A 20,963-nucleotide genomic window follows, 5' to 3' on the forward strand; every position below is an offset into this window, starting at 1 on the left:
CTACCTGCCTTGACTCACATATGAGCTTAAGTGACATCCCGTTCCTAATCCATAGGGTTCAATATGACGTCGGTCCACCCTTTGCAGCTAGAACAGCTTCAACTCTTCTGGGAAGGCTGTCCACAAGGTTTAGGAGTGTGTTTATGGGAATTTTTGACCATTCTTCCAGAAGCGCATTTGTGAGGTCGCACACTGATGTTGGACGAGAAGGCCTGGCTCTCAGTCTCCGCTCTAATTCATCCCAAAGGTGTTCTATCGGGTTGAGGTCAGGACTCTGTGCAGGCCAGTCAAGTTCATCCACACCAGACTCTGTCATCCATGTCTTTATGGACCTTGCTTTGTGCACTGGTGCACAGTCATGTTGGAAGAGGAAGGGGCCAGCTCCAAACTGTTCCCACAAAGTTGGGAGCATGGAATTGTCCAAAATGTCTTGGTATGCTGAAGCATTCAGAGTTCCTTTCACTGGAACTAAGGGGCCAAGCCCAGCTCCTGAAAAACAACCTCACACCATAATCCCCCCTCCACCAAACTTTACACTTGGCACAATGCAGTCAGACAAGTACCGTTCTCCTGGCAACCGCCAAACCCAGACCCGTCCATCAGATTGCCAGATGGAGAAGCGCGATTCGTCACTCCAGAGAACGCGTCTCCACTGCTCTAGAGTCCAGTGGCGGCGTGCTTTACACCACCGCATCCGACGCTTTGCATTGCACTTGGTGATGTATGGCTTGGATGCAGCTGCTCGACCATGGAAACCCATTCCATGAAGCTCTCTGCGCACTGTTCTTGAGCTAATCTGAAGGCCACATGAAGTTTGGAGGTCTGTAGTGATTGACTCTGCAGAAAGTTGGCGACCTCTTCGCACTATGCGCGTCAGCATCCGCTGACCCCGCTCCGTCAGTTTACGTGGCCTACCTCTTCGTGGCTGAGTTGCTGTCGTTCCCAAACACTTCCATTTTCTTATAATACAGCTGACAGTTGACTGTGGAATATTTAGGAGCGAGGAAATTTCACGACTGGATTTGTTGCACAGGTGGCATCCTATCACAGTTCCACGCTGGAATTCACTGAGCTCCTGAGAGCGACTCATTCTTTCACAAATGTTTGTAAAAACAGTCTGCATGCCTAGGTGCTTGAATTTATACACCTGTGGCCATGGAAGTGATTGGAACACCTGATTCCAATAATTTGGATGGGTGAGCAAATACTTTTGGCAATATAGTGTATTTAAACATAAAATGGAAAACCAAAAAAATTCACATCACAAGAGTTTTGCCGTTTTTCAGATTTTGTATATGCATATATATATATATATATATATAATATGCATAATTTTCCTGCCAAACTAAAATGAAAATGAAGAAAATGCAGCTCCAACGTGACAGAATTGCTTCTTTTGATAAAAAGTTATATATATACATTTGGCAACTTATAAAATGAGTTAATCAAGTTCGATCAACTTGATTCAAACACTGGAACCAATGCATTTATGTTGGACATGCATTCTCGTTTTAGAGCCTAATTGCGTTTGCTTTTTCAAAAACATACCACAATAAAACTTAAATTGGGACGAACAAAAGAAAAGTTAAACCTGAACCCTTTTGGAACATCTTATTATACTTTTGTCTTGGTAAACTGCCCTTAGCAAAAAGTAGTATACTTGAAGTAAATTATATTAAGAATACTTAAGTATAAGTTTAGAAAGTATACCGAACAATGTACTTTTAGTGTACTTGAAGTATTACTAAAGTAATACTTCTTCAAATTAAATTGGGACATTTTTAAGTTTACTAAAGTACACTTAAAGTATACTTTAGTAAACAATAAAGTAAACAATAGTATAGTCAAGTACACTTGACTATACTATTGTTAAGTATATGAAATATAGTTTAGAATAAGTAAACTCTAAGTGCACTATCCTGATTTTAAGTATGAAATTAGTGCACTTTTAGTAAACGTGAATAAACTATTTTTTGCTAAGGGTGGTAATAAACTGGGGTAGTGAAGTTGCCAGAGAGTATCTGCAGGGAGGATGGTCTGCAATCATTTTAATGTTTTCTGCGTTGGAAAAATGCTGGACGGAAAACAAAAAAAACAAAAACAGAGCTGCACTTTCTGCAACTTTAGAGCAGCACTGCCTGGAGAATAAATAGTGAGCCCACCGTGGGACTGGACAAGACCAGCTTCAGATTCCCACGACCCCTCCTCTCCACGCACACTGAAGAGGAGGCTGCAGAGACGCACAGAGGCAGAGCAGCGCTGCACCACTTTTCCCTTCATTTACTAGAAAAGCTACATTTCAGGCTCCGCTGTTGCGCATTGTACTGACTCACACTGTGCTGCGAGGACGATTTAAAAAAAAAAAGCCAAAAAAGGTCCAGATCTTAAAAGAAAATGGGAAGGAGAGGATTAGCCGCGGATCAAAAGTGGAGGAGTGGGAGGAATAACGCAACTCGGGATTATATATTCTGATAAAGAAGCCGGTTTCTGCTTCACATTTACAACCAAATAAAGGCAAGTACCCGCTCTCACTGCACACACATTAAATGCATTATTTTGGTGAGCAACAGCGCGCGGATGGATTAAAATGAAGGCTAAACGATGCATGCGTAAAAACACTTCTAACTTGAAAGACGAGCGTTTTAGATTCGCCCCCTGAGTCAACTCCTCTTCGGGGCAAATTAATGATGAGTTTAGTTCAGAGGACCTCCACAGACCCCCCTCTAATGACCGCAGTGAGGTGGTGAACTGATGGAGTGGTCCAATAACAGGGGGCTTCGGGTTCAGACTGACTGAGGAGGCTGTTTAGCTCCACAGGGAGGAACTGCAGAGAGGTTGGCATCTCATTAACTCAGCCACATGTCTTATTAAAACAGCTATTTCCTGTTGTGTGCATTGCAGGGTAAACTCTCTCCCCTCCACCCATGCGCTCACTTAAAGATGCTGCATTCACTGTTTTCATGTTTTTTTCTTCTTCTTTGTGTTTAGTCTGAGGATGACCGCTGCCAGTCCGCCCTGCAGCCCAGCCTCCTCCCACTCCTCATCCATCTGCTTCTCAACCTGCTACAAACACCTGAGAAAAGGTGAAGCCCTCCAGAACAAGCTGCGCCTGGACTCCCCTCCAGGTGTGTGGCTCCTGCTGGGTGGAATGATGGTGCTGTTGGGGATGAGCGTGGCTGTGGCGGGGTACGTCTCTGCGCCGCCGAAGCCAGCTGTGGGTGAAAGGAGGGACACCCATGCTGATAGGATGAAGCTGGCTGGGCCAGTGGTCATGGGGGTTGGCCTCTTCATCTTTATCTGCGCTGCCTCACTGCTGTTCGAGAACCGGGACAAGGAGAATCCTCCTTGTGACAGTTCTGATGACATGGAGGATCTGAGGAAGAGCAGCAGCAGGGAGGATACTCAGGAGCAGTGGGAGAATACAGATGAGGAGCAGTTGGAGTGGGCCAGCCCTGTCCACCAACTGCCCCACTTAACCCAGAGCCCCCTGCTTCCTCGCCCCAACAGCCCTAACTCACTGCCAGCTCCTCCTGATGCAGGAGGCAAAGATATAGAGGGAGAAATTAAAGAGGAAGAGGAGAAGAAGGGGAAGAAGATACTGCTCACAATTGTCACCAAAGCTCTCCACCACCAGGAACCGGTCCCTCACCCATCTTCCCCTTGCCTGTCCGACTCCTATGACTCAGTTCACTTGGACTCGTGCAACTCGTGTGAGATAAACCTTAATGAACGGACAGTGTCAGAGCTGCCCAAAGACTGACAGAGCTGCACAGGACTATGCACTGCTGAAACATTCCTGTGTTTTAGTGCCTCTGTGTGGCACACTGAGTCACGGTCTGGGAGGGGTGTTTTTGTCCTGCATTGCTCACCAACTCACCCACATATAAAAAACTGAAGCTGCTTTGTTTGTCAACTTATCATCTTGTTATTTCCAAGCTCCATTAAGCCACTTACGGAGGTACCAGATTCTGACCTGGTGGTGGTTGGGTGCTGGAGAAGTTATTTTAGTGCCAACCTGGGTGATAAATGCTTCCTCTCCCCAGAGGTGGACCTTTTCTTTCTTAAGAGGTTCACTTAAGAGGATAATCCAGATTAGGTCTTGAGTGAGTCTTTGTCTTATCTCACATGCAGTGTAATCTTCTCTTTATCTCAGTGAAAATTGTGTTTCGGCGTGAACAACAGCAGGACATAAGGCCACACTCCTCTCACTCGACACCTACAGCCATGCTATTAATACCAGCTGGTGCTCTATAGCTAAAAATCTGGATTTCTTACAGCAAATTATGACAGTTTCTTTGGATTTCAACATTCAGCTGCTCAAATTTTCCCTTTCCTTGAGGGCTGCAATGCAAGATCTGAAAGAATATGTAAGTGGATGAACAGGAACGAGTAACAGCATTAACAGAAAAAAAAAACAAATTCTGGTGGCGAAGCTGCTGAGTTATTCTTGACGTAACTGAGAAAATCAGTCCTGTCAGTTTGAGTAAGTGATGCCTCACTCTCCCACCATCTCGACCTCTCATCTCCCGTCTCTTCATCCCCTTGTTTCTAACGCTTTATTCAAATCTCCATTACAACATCTCCTTTCTTGGCTTACGCACAACTGAGAAAGCGCAGAAAGGAACAGATAAAACACAGGAAAGAACAATTAAGGAGAGGATTGCTGAATTGTTCTGTTCAGGTTATAAGTAGTTGAAATCTTATCTCTTACGGCAACTTTATTTAGCTTTACTCCAGATTATTTGGACAGTTGAAGCCACCAGATGGTCAGAGAAAGATTCAAAACCCAAAATATAATCATATTCGTTATTGATTTTTAGTCAAGATTAAGTTTTCTATCAGATATCAGAACAGCTGGACTTCCTGATATTTGTTCTCAGCTTCTGTTTCACAGGGAAGATTATTGACGGGGCACCTCCTCCGGGCTACATTTCATTTGTTAATAATATAGGTTTTCCAGTAAAAAATCTGAACACCGATATAGGGCTTTATGTAAAAAATATTAGATTAACTTTTTAATTATTTTACTTCCACAAGTGACGATGATTAGCTACAGGTGAAACTGAGCTCAGAGTTGATGACCTTCTAGTAATGTTCCCTTTGAAGTAAGAGCTTAGAACAGAACAGGACTTTCTATTCAATATAACAATTTGATAGAAAATGAATGTACATTTAGAACAATGTAAGGGTATTTGTGTTTAACTATTTCTTTGCACCAAAGTCTATTCTCTCTTTCAAATGGAGGAATCTGATAAGCCTTGTTTCTGGGGCAGATCGGCCATCTTTGAGGACAGTTTTGGTGCCAAAGGTTGCAGAATAAAATCATGAAACCATTCTCTGATGACGTTAAAAGCAATATTAGCAAAGAGCGATGCTCTCACCAAATGCTGTTTTGGTATTTAAGAATATATCACTGCCGCAACCTAAGACTGGGCGATATATAGAGATTTTTAAAAAACTTTAGAATTCAATTCTAAAGAGATAGAAGTCTAAATCGTTTATATTGAAATGATCTACTCTGTAATATAATTATACTTTTAAAAAAATGCCAGTAGGTTATTTTTCCAGCTATTTCAGGCATGATCTTGTGTTTATCTACAGCCATTTTTTTTTTTAATATGCCAGTGTGACATTTAGGACAAAGCTCTGTAGTCTAACCGTTCAGACAAATCTGCCCAAAGACATCCTAATCTAAAGAAAAGCTCTCTACAGCAGCCTGTTGTTAAAATATTAATGATATAAACAGATGTCTTGGGGCTTAATAAATTAATAAAATATTGGCCTGCCACCTATGCTGTGATTGGTCCTATTGGTTTTAGACTGGACACTATGAGTCTTACCAGACTGAATTACACCCTGTGTAACTTATTCTGGTTGGCCAGGCTGTTTCAGATTTGCCCTTATTTAACTACTTCATAAAAAGAAAAATTCTATGATGATAAATATTGCTTATCCCCATTCAGATATATATTTGATCCATATCGTCCAGCCCTACCGCATCCAACAAACATCTCTATTCCTTTTGTCCAAAAATGTATTTTTTTCTCTCCCAAATTTGGCTCCATTCTATTAAACTTATTTGTTCTATTAAGTTGAATTTAAATGATATACAATAGCATTCACATCACCAGATGTTAGATTTCAGAAATTTTATATTTTAAGGTTGGTGGACGTGTTCTTCGGTCCTGGCCATTTTCAGACATGTTTAACATTTAAGACGAGCTAATCTGGATTATTACAAAACACGGACGCAAAGTGAGTTATCCATTGTAGGTAGATTATTAACTGCTTACATTCTTTTAACAGAACCCCCATCAAAAAATCCTGACCAATCCCTTTTAAGCCCAAATTTAGTCCATAAGCACAGATGGTGCCGGAAAATGGGTTGGATTGTTTTTTTTTTTTGTTTTTTTTATCCTCAGCCTTTTTTTTTCTCTAGTGTCTGCACAAGAGAGTTTAAAACATTTTATGAGTAGTTTAGGACTGCTAAGTATTTCCTTGCAGGTTGGGGCCCATGCTAACCTCTGGATGAAGAGTGAGACTGGAGTTTATAGTAATCTGAACCTATACCTCTCAATGCTCCTGACAACAGATTCAGTCTGGCCTGGAGCTGAATGCTGTTAGATGCAGGATGTATATTTCAGTTGCAGTGTGTAAAAAAAGAAAGAAAAAAACTTGACTTAAGCTGTCAACATCTCTGGTGAAAAAAATAGAGGAAAAAAAGAAAAAGATCTGCCCACTCTTCACTCTCACACTTTAGGGGAGTCCCGCTCAGTGTGAGATGATCAAATGCATTTGAATTCAGTGAGAATGAGGCTGTGAGGCTGCAGTCAGTGATTATTTATGTATAAAATCGGTGTGTGACAGTAAACCGAGCTGAGAGAATAATGTCAGCGCATATCTAAACGCACGCAGAAGTGACTGCCGCTACACAAATTGAGAAATCTCCCCAAGTGTAGATTGGTGTTGATGTTGTGCAGCGGCGTTACATAAGTCAGCAGTGCAGGTTTTATGCTGCATTGACAGTACAAGTGAATCAAATCCTTTACTCGGAGAGTATTGTGCTCGTGTGAGCGCATTGATACATATCTGAGCAGACAGAAAGGAAGCAGTAAGCTGCTTAGCCCTGCGCTGACTCAGTACTCAAGCAATTTCTCTGCTCCTTATAAGAGGGAAGCTTCAATCAACATTTTTTATTGAGACCCAACCAGCTGGGAATTTTCTGTGTTTATTCCCCTAATAGAGATCATCTGTGTTACCAGAAAAAGGAATTTTGCTAAGGAGTGATGGAAAGTTGAAAGCACTAATACACAAAGGTGTGTGCTTGAGAGAAGGTATTTATTTTCCCACTGAAGCAATACCTGTCAGCTCTTTAAGTCTGACATTGACATTTTACCCATTATTCAAACTGCCAATAAACTAAACTGCATTTTATTAAAGGAAGCATTATTTTTTACGTTCTCTGTGAGTTTTATTTTGTTTCCACTGTAGAAGATGTCAAAACTCCAATGATGGACAGCCTTACAGCAGCTATGATTGGTCGTAAAGAAATGCCAGGTGCATTGCTTAGCTAATCCAATTTCTTTCCAGCTTCCAGTTAGGCGGTGAGTATTCATGCTACAGTCAAAGGGAGATACCTGCTCAGAATGAAAGGAATAATATTCTGGGTTTTTGCCATTGTGATGCTCTCACCTGCTAAAGGTAAGATGGCTTTTTTTCAAAGGTCTGAAGGTGTTTCTGCTGCGCTTACAGGGACATGGGTTCTGTGGCACAGGAGCGTTTTCCACATCAATGCAGGTTCTAGTGGTCTGAGAGGTATTAAATCCAACTGCTTGTTCTGTGTGAGCCATTAAAATAGCCTGGAGTGATTAAATAGCAACTGGAGGTGTAAATGAAATGACTTTTCTGAAGGCTGCACATGTAACCTCTGGACTAACTGTATCAAATAGGAATCAATGAGAAGTTTGCAGAATAACCAACATTTGTTTTTGAGATTTATGAGATATTATAATTAATAAAACACCAGCAAAGCTAGACATATACCAAAAATTCAGAGAAGTGATTTTGATTGTCTGTTTAGTGCAATAACTGCAGATCGCAAATATATTAAATGTATAATAAAGGTAGAAAATCTGAAAATAATCATCTTCAGAAATGTTGCCCATCAATATAGTTGCTTGAAGATGTCATTATGAAATCCTTCCTTTTCATTTTTCATCAAAATGTAAGAATCTGGGTATGAGCTGGTTTTATTTAAAAATTGTGGACAACACATTTCTTATGAATAAACATGGATTTGTCATGTAGATGCATCATCATCTCGACATTTAAACGTCTTATTACCAGAGATTACTGCTGGTCTGCTGTTTAACGGTCGAATAGGAGAAATAAAAAACAAACGCCATGACAAATAAATTTAGACAGAGCAGGAGACCAAATAAAACTGTCTTTTTCCTCCTGATAAACTGAGCCATTTCTCTTTGGTCTGCTGGTTTAACTGAGCTAATACTAACAAGATCAAAGTAGATAAGGATTGTGAGTCTCCCTGAAACACAGCACAGCTCAAACATCTGATGGCCCTCAGGGAGAGATTAGCTGAATCTAAAACTACCTGTGTAATAATGGCTGTCCACTAAATGCATTACTGGAGAGAGTAAACAAGGGAAATTAGCACAATGTTGTTTTAATATATTTAAATTAAACAAATAAAAAATAAACACAACCTTTTAATATAGCAAACTGAAAGCAAGGCTTGTTTATACCCTGGCATATTACAGAACTTTCTGTTTATGCCATCTATTTATTCCTCTACCTTCTTGCTTGAAAAAAATCTTGACCAACTAGGGTAATGGATCTACTTAAAGAAACATGTTCCAGACAGCAGCAGGATAAACAAAACATTTCTGAGATGTTTAAGGGCTAGACAGAATGTGTTGCATTATGCTCCAGTTTGGTTTTATGCCCCCTAACAACCATGCACCACTAAGGTGAAAGCTTACTGCTGCAACAGGTCAACAAATGTAAACTCTTTTCTTTTTGTGTATAACTTGACAGAATTTTCCTTAGGGATTGATAAAATATTAATGAATTGTATTATCTATTAATGAGGAATCTGTTTAATCTTTTATTTTTATTTGTTCGACAGGTTCGCCATCAGTTTCTCCGAGATTCGGTACAATTTAATACAAAGTACCCACCTTTAAATGCTTAACTAGTCCACCTATTTGTCTGTTTCACTAATTCTGAAACAACACGATATTTATGGAGTGTAGACCAGGCTGGTTTCACCGTTTTGTTCCGCAGCTGGATTAACAAAACAGCAATATCCAGACATTAATGCAAATATTTTAAAGCACATTTTATATAGCTGCTTACTTTTATCGTATTTCTAAAAAACTCCTCAAAATAGCATTTTTGGTGCGCTATTTGGCTTTTTAATTAGCCACAGTTTAAGAGCAGCATATCTGTTGGACCTGAATTTGAGGTTATCTGAATTCCAAAAAATATGCATTCAACGTGCATTCATTCACTGTTGCATTCATTCAAGCACTGTTGGGTTGATATTAAGGGCACGATGTAACAAATACAGGCTAGTGATTGTCATTTAAGTATATCTTTATGTAAAAACTACTGTATCTGTGAAGTAAAGTAGAAAAAGTTTGAAAGTCCTTTTTCTATTGTCATCTAGATAGGGAAAACAGTTCAAAGAGAGTGCAGTAATTTCTGTGAATTAAGTTTCTAGTGGTCATATTGACATTTATCAAAAAGTTTTTAATTAATACATTTCTTTGATTTGATTGTACTCAAATCTTAATTGCAACTCTTTGTGTTCAGGTGAAGAAGAGGAGCAGATGATGGATTTGGAGGGACAGGAGCAAGAAGAAGAGTACCTGGAGTGTTTCCGCTGTGATCTGGGCTTCTGGGATGCATGCTATACGACAGAAACCAACTGCAGCCAAGGGGAGCTCTGCTACACGGGCAGAGGGAAGGCAGGTCTGTTATTCATCTAGTGGGGTTAGTTGTTAACTGTTACACTAATAATACGTAAATCATTTGCCGATTAAACTGGCTGCGTTTTACCTCTTCTCCTCAGCCGATTCCCTGGATATAAAGACACTGGGCTGTGCGAAGGCCGTGGAGTGTAACGTGGAGACGACAGTGGAGCTTTTTTTTAATAATAACATCTTTGTCATGACCAAGTCCTGCTGTGACACCCCTTTCTGCAACTCTGCACAAAAAATACCCATTGGCACCCTTTTTTATCTGACTTTGGCTGTTTTAACCACTCGTTACACCACTAAAGACTTGGTCTGATAAAAAAGCAACAAAAAAATAAAATAATTTTTTTTTCATATGTGTTGTAAAAAATGGTTGAAGTTATGCTGAAGTTACCTCAGGCAGGAAAAAACTGCCATGTTTGCAAGATCTGCAAAATGTTTGTACTAAGGGATAAATAAACACTAGATATTTGTAACACACAAACAATGTACATTTATACCGTAATCAAGTAATTGTGTTTTTATTAACACTGAAACTAGGACATGCGCACGCTACTTAAATTTCATTAAAATTTCTTACTATTTAAACCATATAAGTTAAAGAATATCTCACTGAGGAATGAAAAAATGTTTGCAACAGTTGAAGAGTTTAGCTGCGCTTCAGCAGCTCTCCAGCAGAGGGCAGTAGTTCATCTTTCATGAAACTCTGCAGATCCACATCTTTGTCCTCCAGTTCAAGACTCAAGAACTTCTCCACCACAGACTGGCATCTGTTGATCAAATATGCATTTTTTTTTGTGTCTCAAATAAAGTTTATTTACTCATTTTACATGAAGCAGAGTTTAACACACCTCTTGTCCCGGTCCCCTGACGATTCTTGGTCAATGTGTTTGATGGGTTTTCCTGTCCTGTAATGTTCAGACACCTTAAATAGAAAACACAATCACTTTGTGAGCATGAATCTGTGACTCTCTGTGTGAGGCTGTGTGTGTTTGTCTTGAATGACCTCCATAGCTCGGTGTACAAGGCATGTTGGCAGGCCTGCCAGTGCTGCGATGTTGGCAGCGTAACTGGACTGACAGATCCCTTCCTTCAGCTGGTACAAAAACACCAACTCATCTCTGTCCACTGCTGTTTCCAAAGTCTAAAAACAGACATGCAGAGACTAAATTGGGGTTTATTCTTTAACGGGTCAGATGGATGTTTCTCTTGTCACAATTACTACAATCTTAGTACAATTTTACAACAGAAAATCCTCTTTATTTGTTTGTGCTTGGTTGGTGTTTCTCCCTACCAGGAAGGAAAGCATTCCAGTAGTTGGAAGGAGGCCTAATTGCATCAAACTGTGAAAGTTTGTAGCCAACAGGATGTGTGGAACATCCACCACAGACTTTTGCAGCCAAAATGAGACTGATGCAGCGAGTAAAGACAGCCCGTCAGCCTGCAGGAGAAAATTATGTTAAGGTGAAGAAAGACAACAAGTTAGTGTCGGAATAGATTCTGTTGTAAATCAACCAAAGCATTTCACACAAACTGCAGACAGTCCGTTTATTGAACTGCTGTCTGTTAACTGAATCTTCCTGCCAATAAGTTTGCAGAGATCAAATATCTTCCATATCTTAACTGTAGCCTGTTTAACCTAATATACAGACTAATACAATGTTTTTTCCTGTCAAACATCATACAGAGGCCATTCACTGGTGCCCCCTGCAGGCTGAGTTTAGCCATGTTTCCTTTTACTGCAGCAGAAAGAACAAGCTGTGATAAAACCCACATATATATTTATGGATTTTTAGAAAAAAAATTACTTACTTTTTCACTACGCACTTACTTTACATCTTTAATGTTTATAACATTAACTCTAGTTAAAAATATTTAACTTTTAAAATGTAAAACATTTATTAAACTTGCAAAGAAACTACAATGTAGCTCTTTTATTTAAAATTCGTTAAAAGGCGTATTATTAAAATTATGTTTAAACTTCTCAGAAATTAAAGGAAAAATAGTTTTTTGTAATACAGCAATCAAACTCTTCTTCAGGGCCCTCTGGACCTGACCCGTGATCACAATGGAAACTCATAGCTTTTAGTCATGAGGTGTTTTTATTCTGTAGCTTCAACAAGAGAGCTACAAACACATTTCCCGATACCCACATATCGGGGCTAACTGTTCTCCCCAATGAAGGAGCATTTATCTTGGGCTCCAAAAAAAGTATTCTAATGTTGATGTATTTATTTAATTAACAGGATGTTAACCAACTGATATTGGAGCCTTGCTTTCACGTAACTGTGGACCATAAAATAATATGGTTCACAGTTTTTATATTTCTTGTTTGGTGAATCACAATCCCATGAAAAGTATCTTTTGCTAGCTGCACTTAATGTCGGGATAGCAGAAAAAAATCACATACTAATAGGGCTAGGTTTAGGAACTATTTTTATGATAAAAAAATCCAAAGCATCCTCCTTTGAAGTCTTCAATTCAAAGTAGGCTGCCTTGTTCAACCTTAGAAAACTAGCCGGTCATGCATAAATGAATTTTCTTATTAGGATGTTCATTTACATGAAATAAATAATAACTTTCACTCATGTTCTGAATCTTTTTCTGCTACTTGCCTGCTTTTCATTCATTTACGCCTTTGCCCTTACCCATTGAAATTATACAGCTTTTGTTTTCTAGTGAAAATAAACCTGTAATATTTAAAATAGTCCTTTTCTGGTAAAATGCAGGAAGAATCCCCCTCTTACTGTGTTGGTGCCCTTTCCAAACTCATCAATGAGTACTAATGAGTTCCCAGAGCTGCTATTCAGAGCCAGGGCCATCTGGGGAAAAGAGCAACACATTATGAAAGGAAAACTGTTGTTTCTCTTTCTTCTTTCATTGTTTGTCTTTGTTCTAGCAGTAGAAAGAACATCCAAGGCATTGAGAAACATGTAACATGTGGCGTGTGGGAGTAAAGAGGACGCAAGTGTTTAAATTCACACACCCCTACACAGACTCTCTCATGTTTATGGTTAAAAATGAGTGTGACGTACCTGGTTGAGATCAACCATGAAGCTGCTGAGCCCCACAGAAATGGACTCTCTGCTCTGCATGCGAGTGAAGATCCCATCCACCAGACCAATCTCTGCCTCTTTAGCCGGCACGTTGGAGCCAATCAGAGCCATGAACACAATCAGACCCACCTAAGGAATAGAAAACAGGTAATAAAACTGTGAAGCTGGCGCTAAATGTTCACCAATTACGTAAATTATAGGAATAAAGGGAACTGATTTAGAACTGTATTCAGCCATTTACAGAAACTAACAGCAGACAAACAGGAAAGGAGTAACCCTGGTTTGAATTAAATATTATGGATACGTTCTTCTACCTGTTTGAGGAAGATGCTCTTGCCAGATGAGTTTGGGCCCGTGATGATCTTGATTCTGCTCTCTGATTCGAAGCTCTGGAAGGAGTTGGCAACAAACACAGGAGAACACAACTCCAGTAGTGGGTGTCTGGAAAGATAAGATTTTCAAACAGGAGGACCGTCTGGCTTCATCCTGCAAACTAGTGCCTTATATGCGAGTTCCTACCTGCCCTGTGTTATCGCTATCTTTCTATGCCTAGTAAGCTTGGGTGAGGTGTAGCAGTACTCCTGGGAGGCACTGCTCATGGCCATCAGACAGTCCAGCTCAGCCATCAGATCCAGAACCTACACATTTGTTACAGTGAACGTTTTGGCTTCATAAAGAAAAAAAAAATTCAATTCTTTCCCTAACCACAAAACAGACAGATCTGATGGCTAAGATGTCTTTTTAGTTAGAATTTTCCAACCTTAACCTAACAGGAGATCAAATTACCTACATCACACAAAATCAACTTTTGGAGCTTTTAACTAGTATAATGTTATTATTTTATCAACATTCCACAGAAACGTATTTATCTGGATTGAAGCATGACTGAGTAACCCACTTTGTTCAATCAGCAGACGGTGATGTGAGGACATATAAGCATAAAGTTGAGACAAAGTGGCTTTTTCAGCATCTAATCTGCAAAGTGACAGCAAATACTGGTTTCTAAGCTGCAAAAAAATATTTTTGTGTTATGGTGAAGTAATGCTGGATTTTGTTCAGTCCTCCTTAATAAGAGCCTAATTTCCAAAAACAGCATAATACAATGCCGCAGCAGCTCTAGGGCAATGTAACAAAATCACCAATTAAGAACGGAAATGAAGCAAAATCTATGCAAAGCATACCTATATTTGCATTTAAGATGAAAAACCTTCTTTGTCAGGATCAACTGCTTCAAATTCTATAAGAAAAATCTATTGTAAAGCATGTATTACTATCTAATTGTCAAACAATTAATACAAAATACTCAACAGATAAATAATTTATCCAAATAATCCTTAGTTGCATAGACTAGATGTAAGCGTCATTCAAAAACACTTTTAAATGCAACCATTGCCTTGCATATTTAAGTGAATCAGTTCAGGAAATACACTTTTAATAATCTACAGTGGTGCATTAGAAAACATCCTCATCAAGACACTTTCCCTGACACTCAGGTTTTGTTCCTAAAGTTATAAGCACCTGGAGCTTCCAGTAAGAAATTATTTTTCCTTAATGAACATTTCCACACCTGCTGTGTTTGCAGCTGGGGAAACGGACAACTGTGAGCTACAACACAGCTGCTCCAAACTCGGGCATCTGTTACACTTGTTGAGCATTAACTGAGATCTGTGATTTGTATGCAGCTAGCACATCTTTCATGAATTCCTCTTTGAGCTTGTAGAGTGTTTTCAAAATGACTAAACCAAAACAATTCTGTATAAAATTTTTCATCATTAAAAATCTAACAAAAACAATGCATCATCTGACCCTAAACCTTCCCTTCAAATAATTGCAATGTTCTAGTGATAGAATTATATCACCAGAGAATCGGTCACAGAGTCCAGACCTGTTTTATATATAAAGTGAATGAGATAAAACTATTATATTATAACAACAAAGTCCACCCACACACATTACCAACAATCATATCATCATTTTCTTTAGAGAACACCTGATCCAACCTGATGCAGAGAGCCGCTCCTCTCCAGGACTGCATTTTGTAACTGTGTCATCACTACAGTCTCCATGTCTGATGAACACAATATTCACCTTCAGGATACGTTTCCTATGTAGCTGCATTTCAGAAGATTGTTTAGTGATGGAAATTGAAATACCTCTAATGTCACAGTGTAAGTCTCCAAGCAGGTTGTCCAGCTCTCTGGTTCTTTGGCTGCGGTAGTGGAGCCGTTCCTCTGAGAGAAACTGCTTTGTCCGAATATCCAATCACATAAGTCAAAGATGATGTTAACAGTTATATTAATGCAGAAATCATTTGAGGACACAAAGACACACCATAAACTCAAGCCCTTCCATTTCAAAGTCCTCTTTTTCCACCATGCTGGGCAGCCGAGGGACAGAGAGCAGAAATCCAATCTGTAAGGAAATGTTTAACTTGATGTATTATGAGTTTTTATAATAAGGATAATTAAAGGCAGATAGGGTTAACAGGAGAAAATATGAGCTGAAAAAATCTTCAATTTGATTAAGTCACTGACCAGGGGAATGTAAATGACACAACAGGAGGATATTCGAGAGTCCAGTTGTTCTAGTTCTCTTCTGGCAACATCCGTCAAGAAGTCCGACAGCCCCATCATCCTCCTTTTCTCTAAAAAAAGGAAAAGCAAAGACTACTGCATGAAGGCCCCTGAGATCACAACAGAGCAGATCTACATGGGTATTTCTTCATACTCTCATCAATGGCAGAATCGACGTTTGGTTTGATAGTGAAGCGGTTCTCTTCCAAGCTAGCATCAAAATCCACCTAAAAAAAATAAGATCCAATTCTCTGAAATCAACTCTGTCTGACTCCCTATGACTGAATCCAGAAGATCTCAGTCCTGTGTGGAAGAACTCACAACTCGTTTTAAAAGAGCGGCAATGTAGTTAAGATCATCAGAGAGCTTTTCACTGATCTCCCGAAAGAGCTGAATGGATTGAGGGAGATGCCGCACAGAATCCCTGATACACGCAGCACTGTATACAGTCTGAGATAGAAAGGTAATCATAAAAATATGCTTAAGAATAAACAGTACATCCAATAATAAAGAAACATCACCAGTGCTGACTTGGTCCGACCTTGTAGAGATGCTGCCAGTCAGTAACTTTGGTGTTAGAGTGAGTCATGCGGCGGAGGAGACCCTAGCATGCAGACAGGAACATCTTTGTTAACATCTTTGTTGTTTAAAGACATTTTAATCCTGCCTAACAAAATTCTGCATTACTCTTAAGCCATTTTCACAATTAGTTTTTTTATTACCACAAACTCCAATCTGAATTTTTAGATTTTTTTTCTCTGAGAATTTGTTGTAAACATTTTTATCCAGTTCCACTAAGTGAATAATTGTGGAAACACCTTCACAGCTGCAAGTCCTTTGGGGTTTTGTCTCGGTATGTTTTCCACATAAATAGCCAAAGCTCAGTCTGAGTGTATGGGGAGCATCTGTGACCATCAGGTATAAAACTAGATTCTAAAATGTGTTCAGGTGTGGACTTTTACTGGCTCATTCTAACACATGAATATTCCAAGACATAAATACTTCTGGTATGACTGTGGATCTATGTTTAGGATCAGTGTCATTCTAGCAGGGAACCTTTTTCAATCTTTGACCTTTCCTACAACATAATTCTGCCACAAAGGTTGGCACATACCAGCAGTACGGCGTCAGCAGGGTTACACTTTATGGTAGTTTTCTTTACCCCACATACAGTTTTGCATGTAGGCCATAAATTTCAATGCTTCTCATACACTTCTCAACAACCTGCCTTTCTTGTATGTTCCTCTTTCATTCTATAACGCTTTTCTTACAAAAATCTCTAAGGCAGCGCGGATTCCAAATTAGATCAAAATCAAAGGAAATGATTTACTGATTAGCCAAAACCTAAAGCTAGTTGGTTGCACTGGATTTTATCTAAGAGTTTTTAGTAAAAGGATCTGAAAACAAATGGATGCCAACATTTCAAGTTTCTAATTTGCCAAGAAATATAAACACCATGAATCATTTCTTTGCAAAACACACATGCTCTACTTTCTGTTAATCGTTCACATTAAATCTGAATAAAGAAGTGTTTTTTTGTCGTAATGCTAAAATATGAAAAACTGCAGTTGGGTTGAATACTACTAAAGAGCGCTTAATGTGGATGGATCCAAAGTCAGTTACGGGTATGTTTCGGATGTTCCTCAATGAGGCCTGCAGCGTGTTCAGGACATCCGAGTTTCGAGGTGAAGTGAAAAAACAAATCACTTCCTGTCTTCTGTGTAGCACCGCAAGGTCTTGAGTAGGTCGCATAAACCACTGACTGTCGGACAAAAGCAAGAAAAAAAGATTTCTCCGCACAGCAATACACACAAATAAAAATAATCATTAGCAAATTAAATTTGTAAAAATTTCTGTCACTGTTTCTGACCGTAGCAGTTTAGATCCAAACCTGCTTCTACATCGGTTTAATATTCCTGTAATGCAAAGACAAAAGGTGTATTTTACATTAATACATTTAAATAAAGAGAAAAACTTCTAATATCTAGGCTGCATACCATAGAGGCTCAGTCCTTCCTTTTCACCGGACTGCAGTTTGTACACTGATGGATGTAGATCTGATTTAAAGATCTGAAGCACACTAGAAGAATTAAAAGCACACTGTCTTCACATAAAAAGACTAAAAATAACAGAACTGATTTATTCTCCTAACTATTGACTTACAGAAAAGTGATTTTACTTTATAAAGCAGACGCTAAAATAAAAATAAAAATGCAAGAAACAAAGAAAATATAGAAAAACAGACTTTTTATTTGCTTTTTGCTATTAAGATCTAAAATTGTACATGTTTATATTTAAAATAATTTGTATATAAAACTATTTGAGGTAAACAACAAATAATCAACCATTATCAAGTGACCACAGAGCCTCAGTAACATAAGAGCAAACTGACTACCTTTACATGTGTGTTTAAGTGGGAGAAAAGAAACCTGAAAACCATGAGAAGGACAGAATAACAGAGTAAAATCAAAGGAACATGTTTTAAATACTTGCCTGTAAGTATCTTTGTCAATGTAAACCACTCCTTTACTATAATGAGAAGAAGCAAGGTTTTGAAACTGTCATATTTTTTCATTCATAAAAATATTTTAATCACTAGAAGTCCATTGTATGGAAATGTGATTACATGACTTTATTCAGTAAATTTTACCATGTGGAGGTTGCTCAGTTATTTTTGTTTGATCAAAAGTATAAGTCTCTCAAAATGTGCTAAAGAAAACCAAAGAGATGGAAACCACAATCAGTTGAATTGGGTAGAATATAAAATGATCTTTAATGGTGAATTATGCTTTTGAACTGAGAATTTCTACATTTCTTTTTATCTCTGCCATTTATCAAAATCCTAAACTATTAAGACAAAAAACAAGCGATAAATTAGTAAGTATATTAAAATAGACTGTTGCTAACAGGAATGAAATGCAGGTACAAATTGACAAAGAAGCAACTGAACAGAAGCCTCCAAACGCAGCCTAGAGGGCCACATTGTGGAACAAATACCCACACTACAGTGCATGTGTGTGTGATGAAGGACATGTTAGTGTGTCTCACAGTGTGTAGGCATGAAAATGAAGGATTGGAACTCCAATAGTGCTGTCTTCCAGTTCTACTCCCACTCTCCTCCTGTCCAGACATTTCAGCAGAGCTCCCACTGCCCGGAGCTAACCAACGGAAGTGCAGAACCTTTCAAAGGCTGGCAAATGGTGGACATAGCTGGACTACAAGGTTATGAAATTATAAAGAGATCTGGCTCACCATCAAGGGTGAGTCAAAGGTGATACAGGAGGAGAGGTAAGACAGTTTGTCCCTCTCTGAAGTGCAAGCCGGAAGAAACGGCAGATAGGCGGAGAGAAGCCTCTGCTTACCGACCTCAAGACCTGCAACATTCAACCATGATCTACAGCTTTTTAAAAAGTATTTTCTCTCAGATATTTAGCCTGAAAACTGAAGAAGAGGTAAAAATTTTTGTTTTACCAAAGTCAACATATGGATAAGTCACCACCTCGGGTTTGTAGTGAGGGTTGGAACCTGAAACCCAAAAGATAAGTTTCATGTAATGCTGTTTGTTAAAGCTGGAAAAAAACAGGGTATAACCACCTTTACAATCAGTCTTCCCCTTATCACATTCAACCAGCTACAGTGTCAAACATCTCTAATCTCTTTAAGTTCCCTTGACCCAGAAACAACTTGTCCTACATCACATCCAAACTAAATAGTTAACATTTTTGTTTTTCCACTCGTTATCTAGTATTAGAGACTTTTTTTCAGAGCTCACCAAGTTTCTGCAAAAACTGGGTCAAGCAGCCTTCTTGTTTTGCACTGGTTATGATTACATGGGGCCTGACCTCCTGAATGACTTAACAACACAAAGAGATGTTATGTGAGAAGAACACTGTATATTTAACGGCAAAACATTGAAAGCTGTTTTCTTGTAAAATAGAACTTTTTTTTCTTTACCTCTTGACAACAGGTGAAGCTTTTGGTTATCAGGAGTATCTACCATATAGTGTAAAGAGGAATCTTCACTGTCATAGAAACAGAGCCCTAACTGTCCCCGCTGTACTAAAACACTCAATAAAACCTAGAAAGACATTGTAAAAAAAAACATAGTACTTAGTCTGCTACTGTGGATCCACAATTCTACTAGTAAATTGTTTTGTCTTACTGTAGATGTGTCCTCTTCCTCCTCTTCATCTACATTCCTTTCAGGGGCCCCTAAAACTAGGCTTCCTCTTGGATCCTCCATCAGTCTGTTAAGAAAGGCTGCATCTGACATTATAATTTATATGCTAGTTTTAATCATATGCAGCTTTAAACACGTTTCCTACATTACCATAGTGCAAAACTTTGTGTCAGTTATTCACAGTGAACACTAATAGGTTTGTGGTTGTATGGAACAAAATTTGATAAACTGATAATTACATATTTCAGGTGTTCTTAATGTTTAAGACCTCCAGGTTTTGAGATGAAGTTTAAAAATGTACTTCCCATCTCCAGTGTAGCACTGAATCTAAGACAACCTGCCTTCCAGACAACATAAAAAAACAACAACTGGTGCTACCCTATAATAATGAAAAATTTATTTTCTAAATATTCAATTGAAGCTGTCTACTATCCCAATTTTTTATGACTGCTGTCTATTGTTGTGTCCCTTTTAGAATTAATTAAATGTATTAAGATGACCAAATCTGTTTATTTAGCACTAAATACATTTTTTCAAACACTATGTGATCTATGAAAACAATTAATTCAAAATAAAAAGGGGTTATTTTAAAGCCATTTTGAAAGTCAACTTTAGTTATGAATTAGACAACCAGACCTCCCCCGCTATTACATTAAAAGAGTTTGTAAACTTTTATTAATTTCATTCTGTGACAATAAAGAAGAAAAATCTTCCAAATAGCCCTTTATCTCTATCAATTAAGAGCCATCGCCTACGAATATATTAAGCTAGTTAAAGACATAAGCTAGCTTATTTTAACTTGGACAAAATTTTTTTTTTCCCCACACGAAGTTTACTTACGTACCTAATTGGCTCCTTAAGTAATAGAACCTTCAACTTATAATCTTCCTAATGTATTATTTCTTTAAGAACGAAGTTTTTATTTCTGATAACCCAAGTTTACTGTGCGCAGTTCTCTGCTAAAGCTTTGGCTAATTTTATTGCCATGGCAACGACGTCACGTCATCCCCTACCGGAAAACGGTTTGTTAGTTTTAGAGCAGTTAGTGCTGCTGTTTTCAGCAAATTTACAAACTAAATGTACAGAATGTTTAATCTTAACAACGATGCTTACTTATGATTAAATAAATATTTAGACACAAAAAATTCTTTATATA

The 20,963-nt window shown here is 38.6% G+C and overlaps 3 protein-coding genes across 4 annotated transcripts; 2 read left to right on the plus strand and 1 right to left on the minus strand.

Moving 5' to 3' along the window:
* The first annotated feature begins 2,196 nt into the window (after positions 1-2,196).
* LOC119778959 (transmembrane protein 200B-like) lies at positions 2,197-3,760 on the plus strand. The gene is made up of 2 exons (XM_038278418.1): positions 2,197-2,514; positions 2,989-3,760. The coding sequence occupies exon 2, from the start codon at positions 2,996-2,998 to the stop codon at positions 3,758-3,760; it is 765 nt and encodes a 254-aa protein (XP_038134346.1). The 5' UTR covers positions 2,197-2,514; positions 2,989-2,995.
* A 3,764-nt stretch (positions 3,761-7,524) lies between these two features.
* Positions 7,525-10,959, plus strand: LOC119778960 (sperm acrosome membrane-associated protein 4-like). Of its 2 annotated transcripts, none has more exons than XM_038278420.1 (3): positions 7,525-7,815; positions 9,835-9,993; positions 10,094-10,959. In XM_038278420.1, exons 1-3 carry the CDS (start codon positions 7,647-7,649, stop codon positions 10,312-10,314), a joined length of 549 nt encoding a protein of 182 aa, XP_038134348.1. In that variant the 5' UTR covers positions 7,525-7,646; the 3' UTR covers positions 10,315-10,959. The 2 variants fall into 2 exon arrangements, with proteins under 2 accessions (XP_038134348.1, XP_038134349.1); XM_038278421.1 differs by having other exon boundaries at positions 7,563-7,701.
* msh5 (mutS homolog 5) lies at positions 10,504-19,915 on the minus strand. The gene is made up of 25 exons (XM_038278422.1): positions 19,790-19,915; positions 19,582-19,705; positions 19,400-19,480; positions 19,099-19,152; positions 18,880-19,001; positions 18,676-18,785; positions 18,121-18,156; positions 17,625-17,707; positions 17,498-17,543; positions 17,251-17,389; positions 16,169-16,231; positions 15,949-16,077; positions 15,782-15,854; positions 15,589-15,698; positions 15,386-15,466; positions 15,208-15,295; positions 15,055-15,122; positions 13,574-13,692; positions 13,369-13,495; positions 13,034-13,183; positions 12,746-12,820; positions 11,293-11,439; positions 11,005-11,142; positions 10,850-10,923; positions 10,504-10,768 (listed from the first exon to the last, which is right to left on the minus strand). The coding sequence occupies exons 1-25, from the start codon at positions 19,898-19,900 to the stop codon at positions 10,648-10,650; spliced, it is 2,469 nt and encodes an 822-aa protein (XP_038134350.1). The 5' UTR covers positions 19,901-19,915; the 3' UTR covers positions 10,504-10,647.
* Between the last annotated feature and the right edge of the window lie 1,048 nt (positions 19,916-20,963).

Source organism: Cyprinodon tularosa, unplaced genomic scaffold (assembly GCF_016077235.1).
Source record: "Cyprinodon tularosa strain WSP-4 unplaced genomic scaffold, ASM1607723v1 ctg1406, whole genome shotgun sequence".
Taxonomy (NCBI): Eukaryota; Metazoa; Chordata; class Actinopteri; order Cyprinodontiformes; family Cyprinodontidae; genus Cyprinodon; species Cyprinodon tularosa.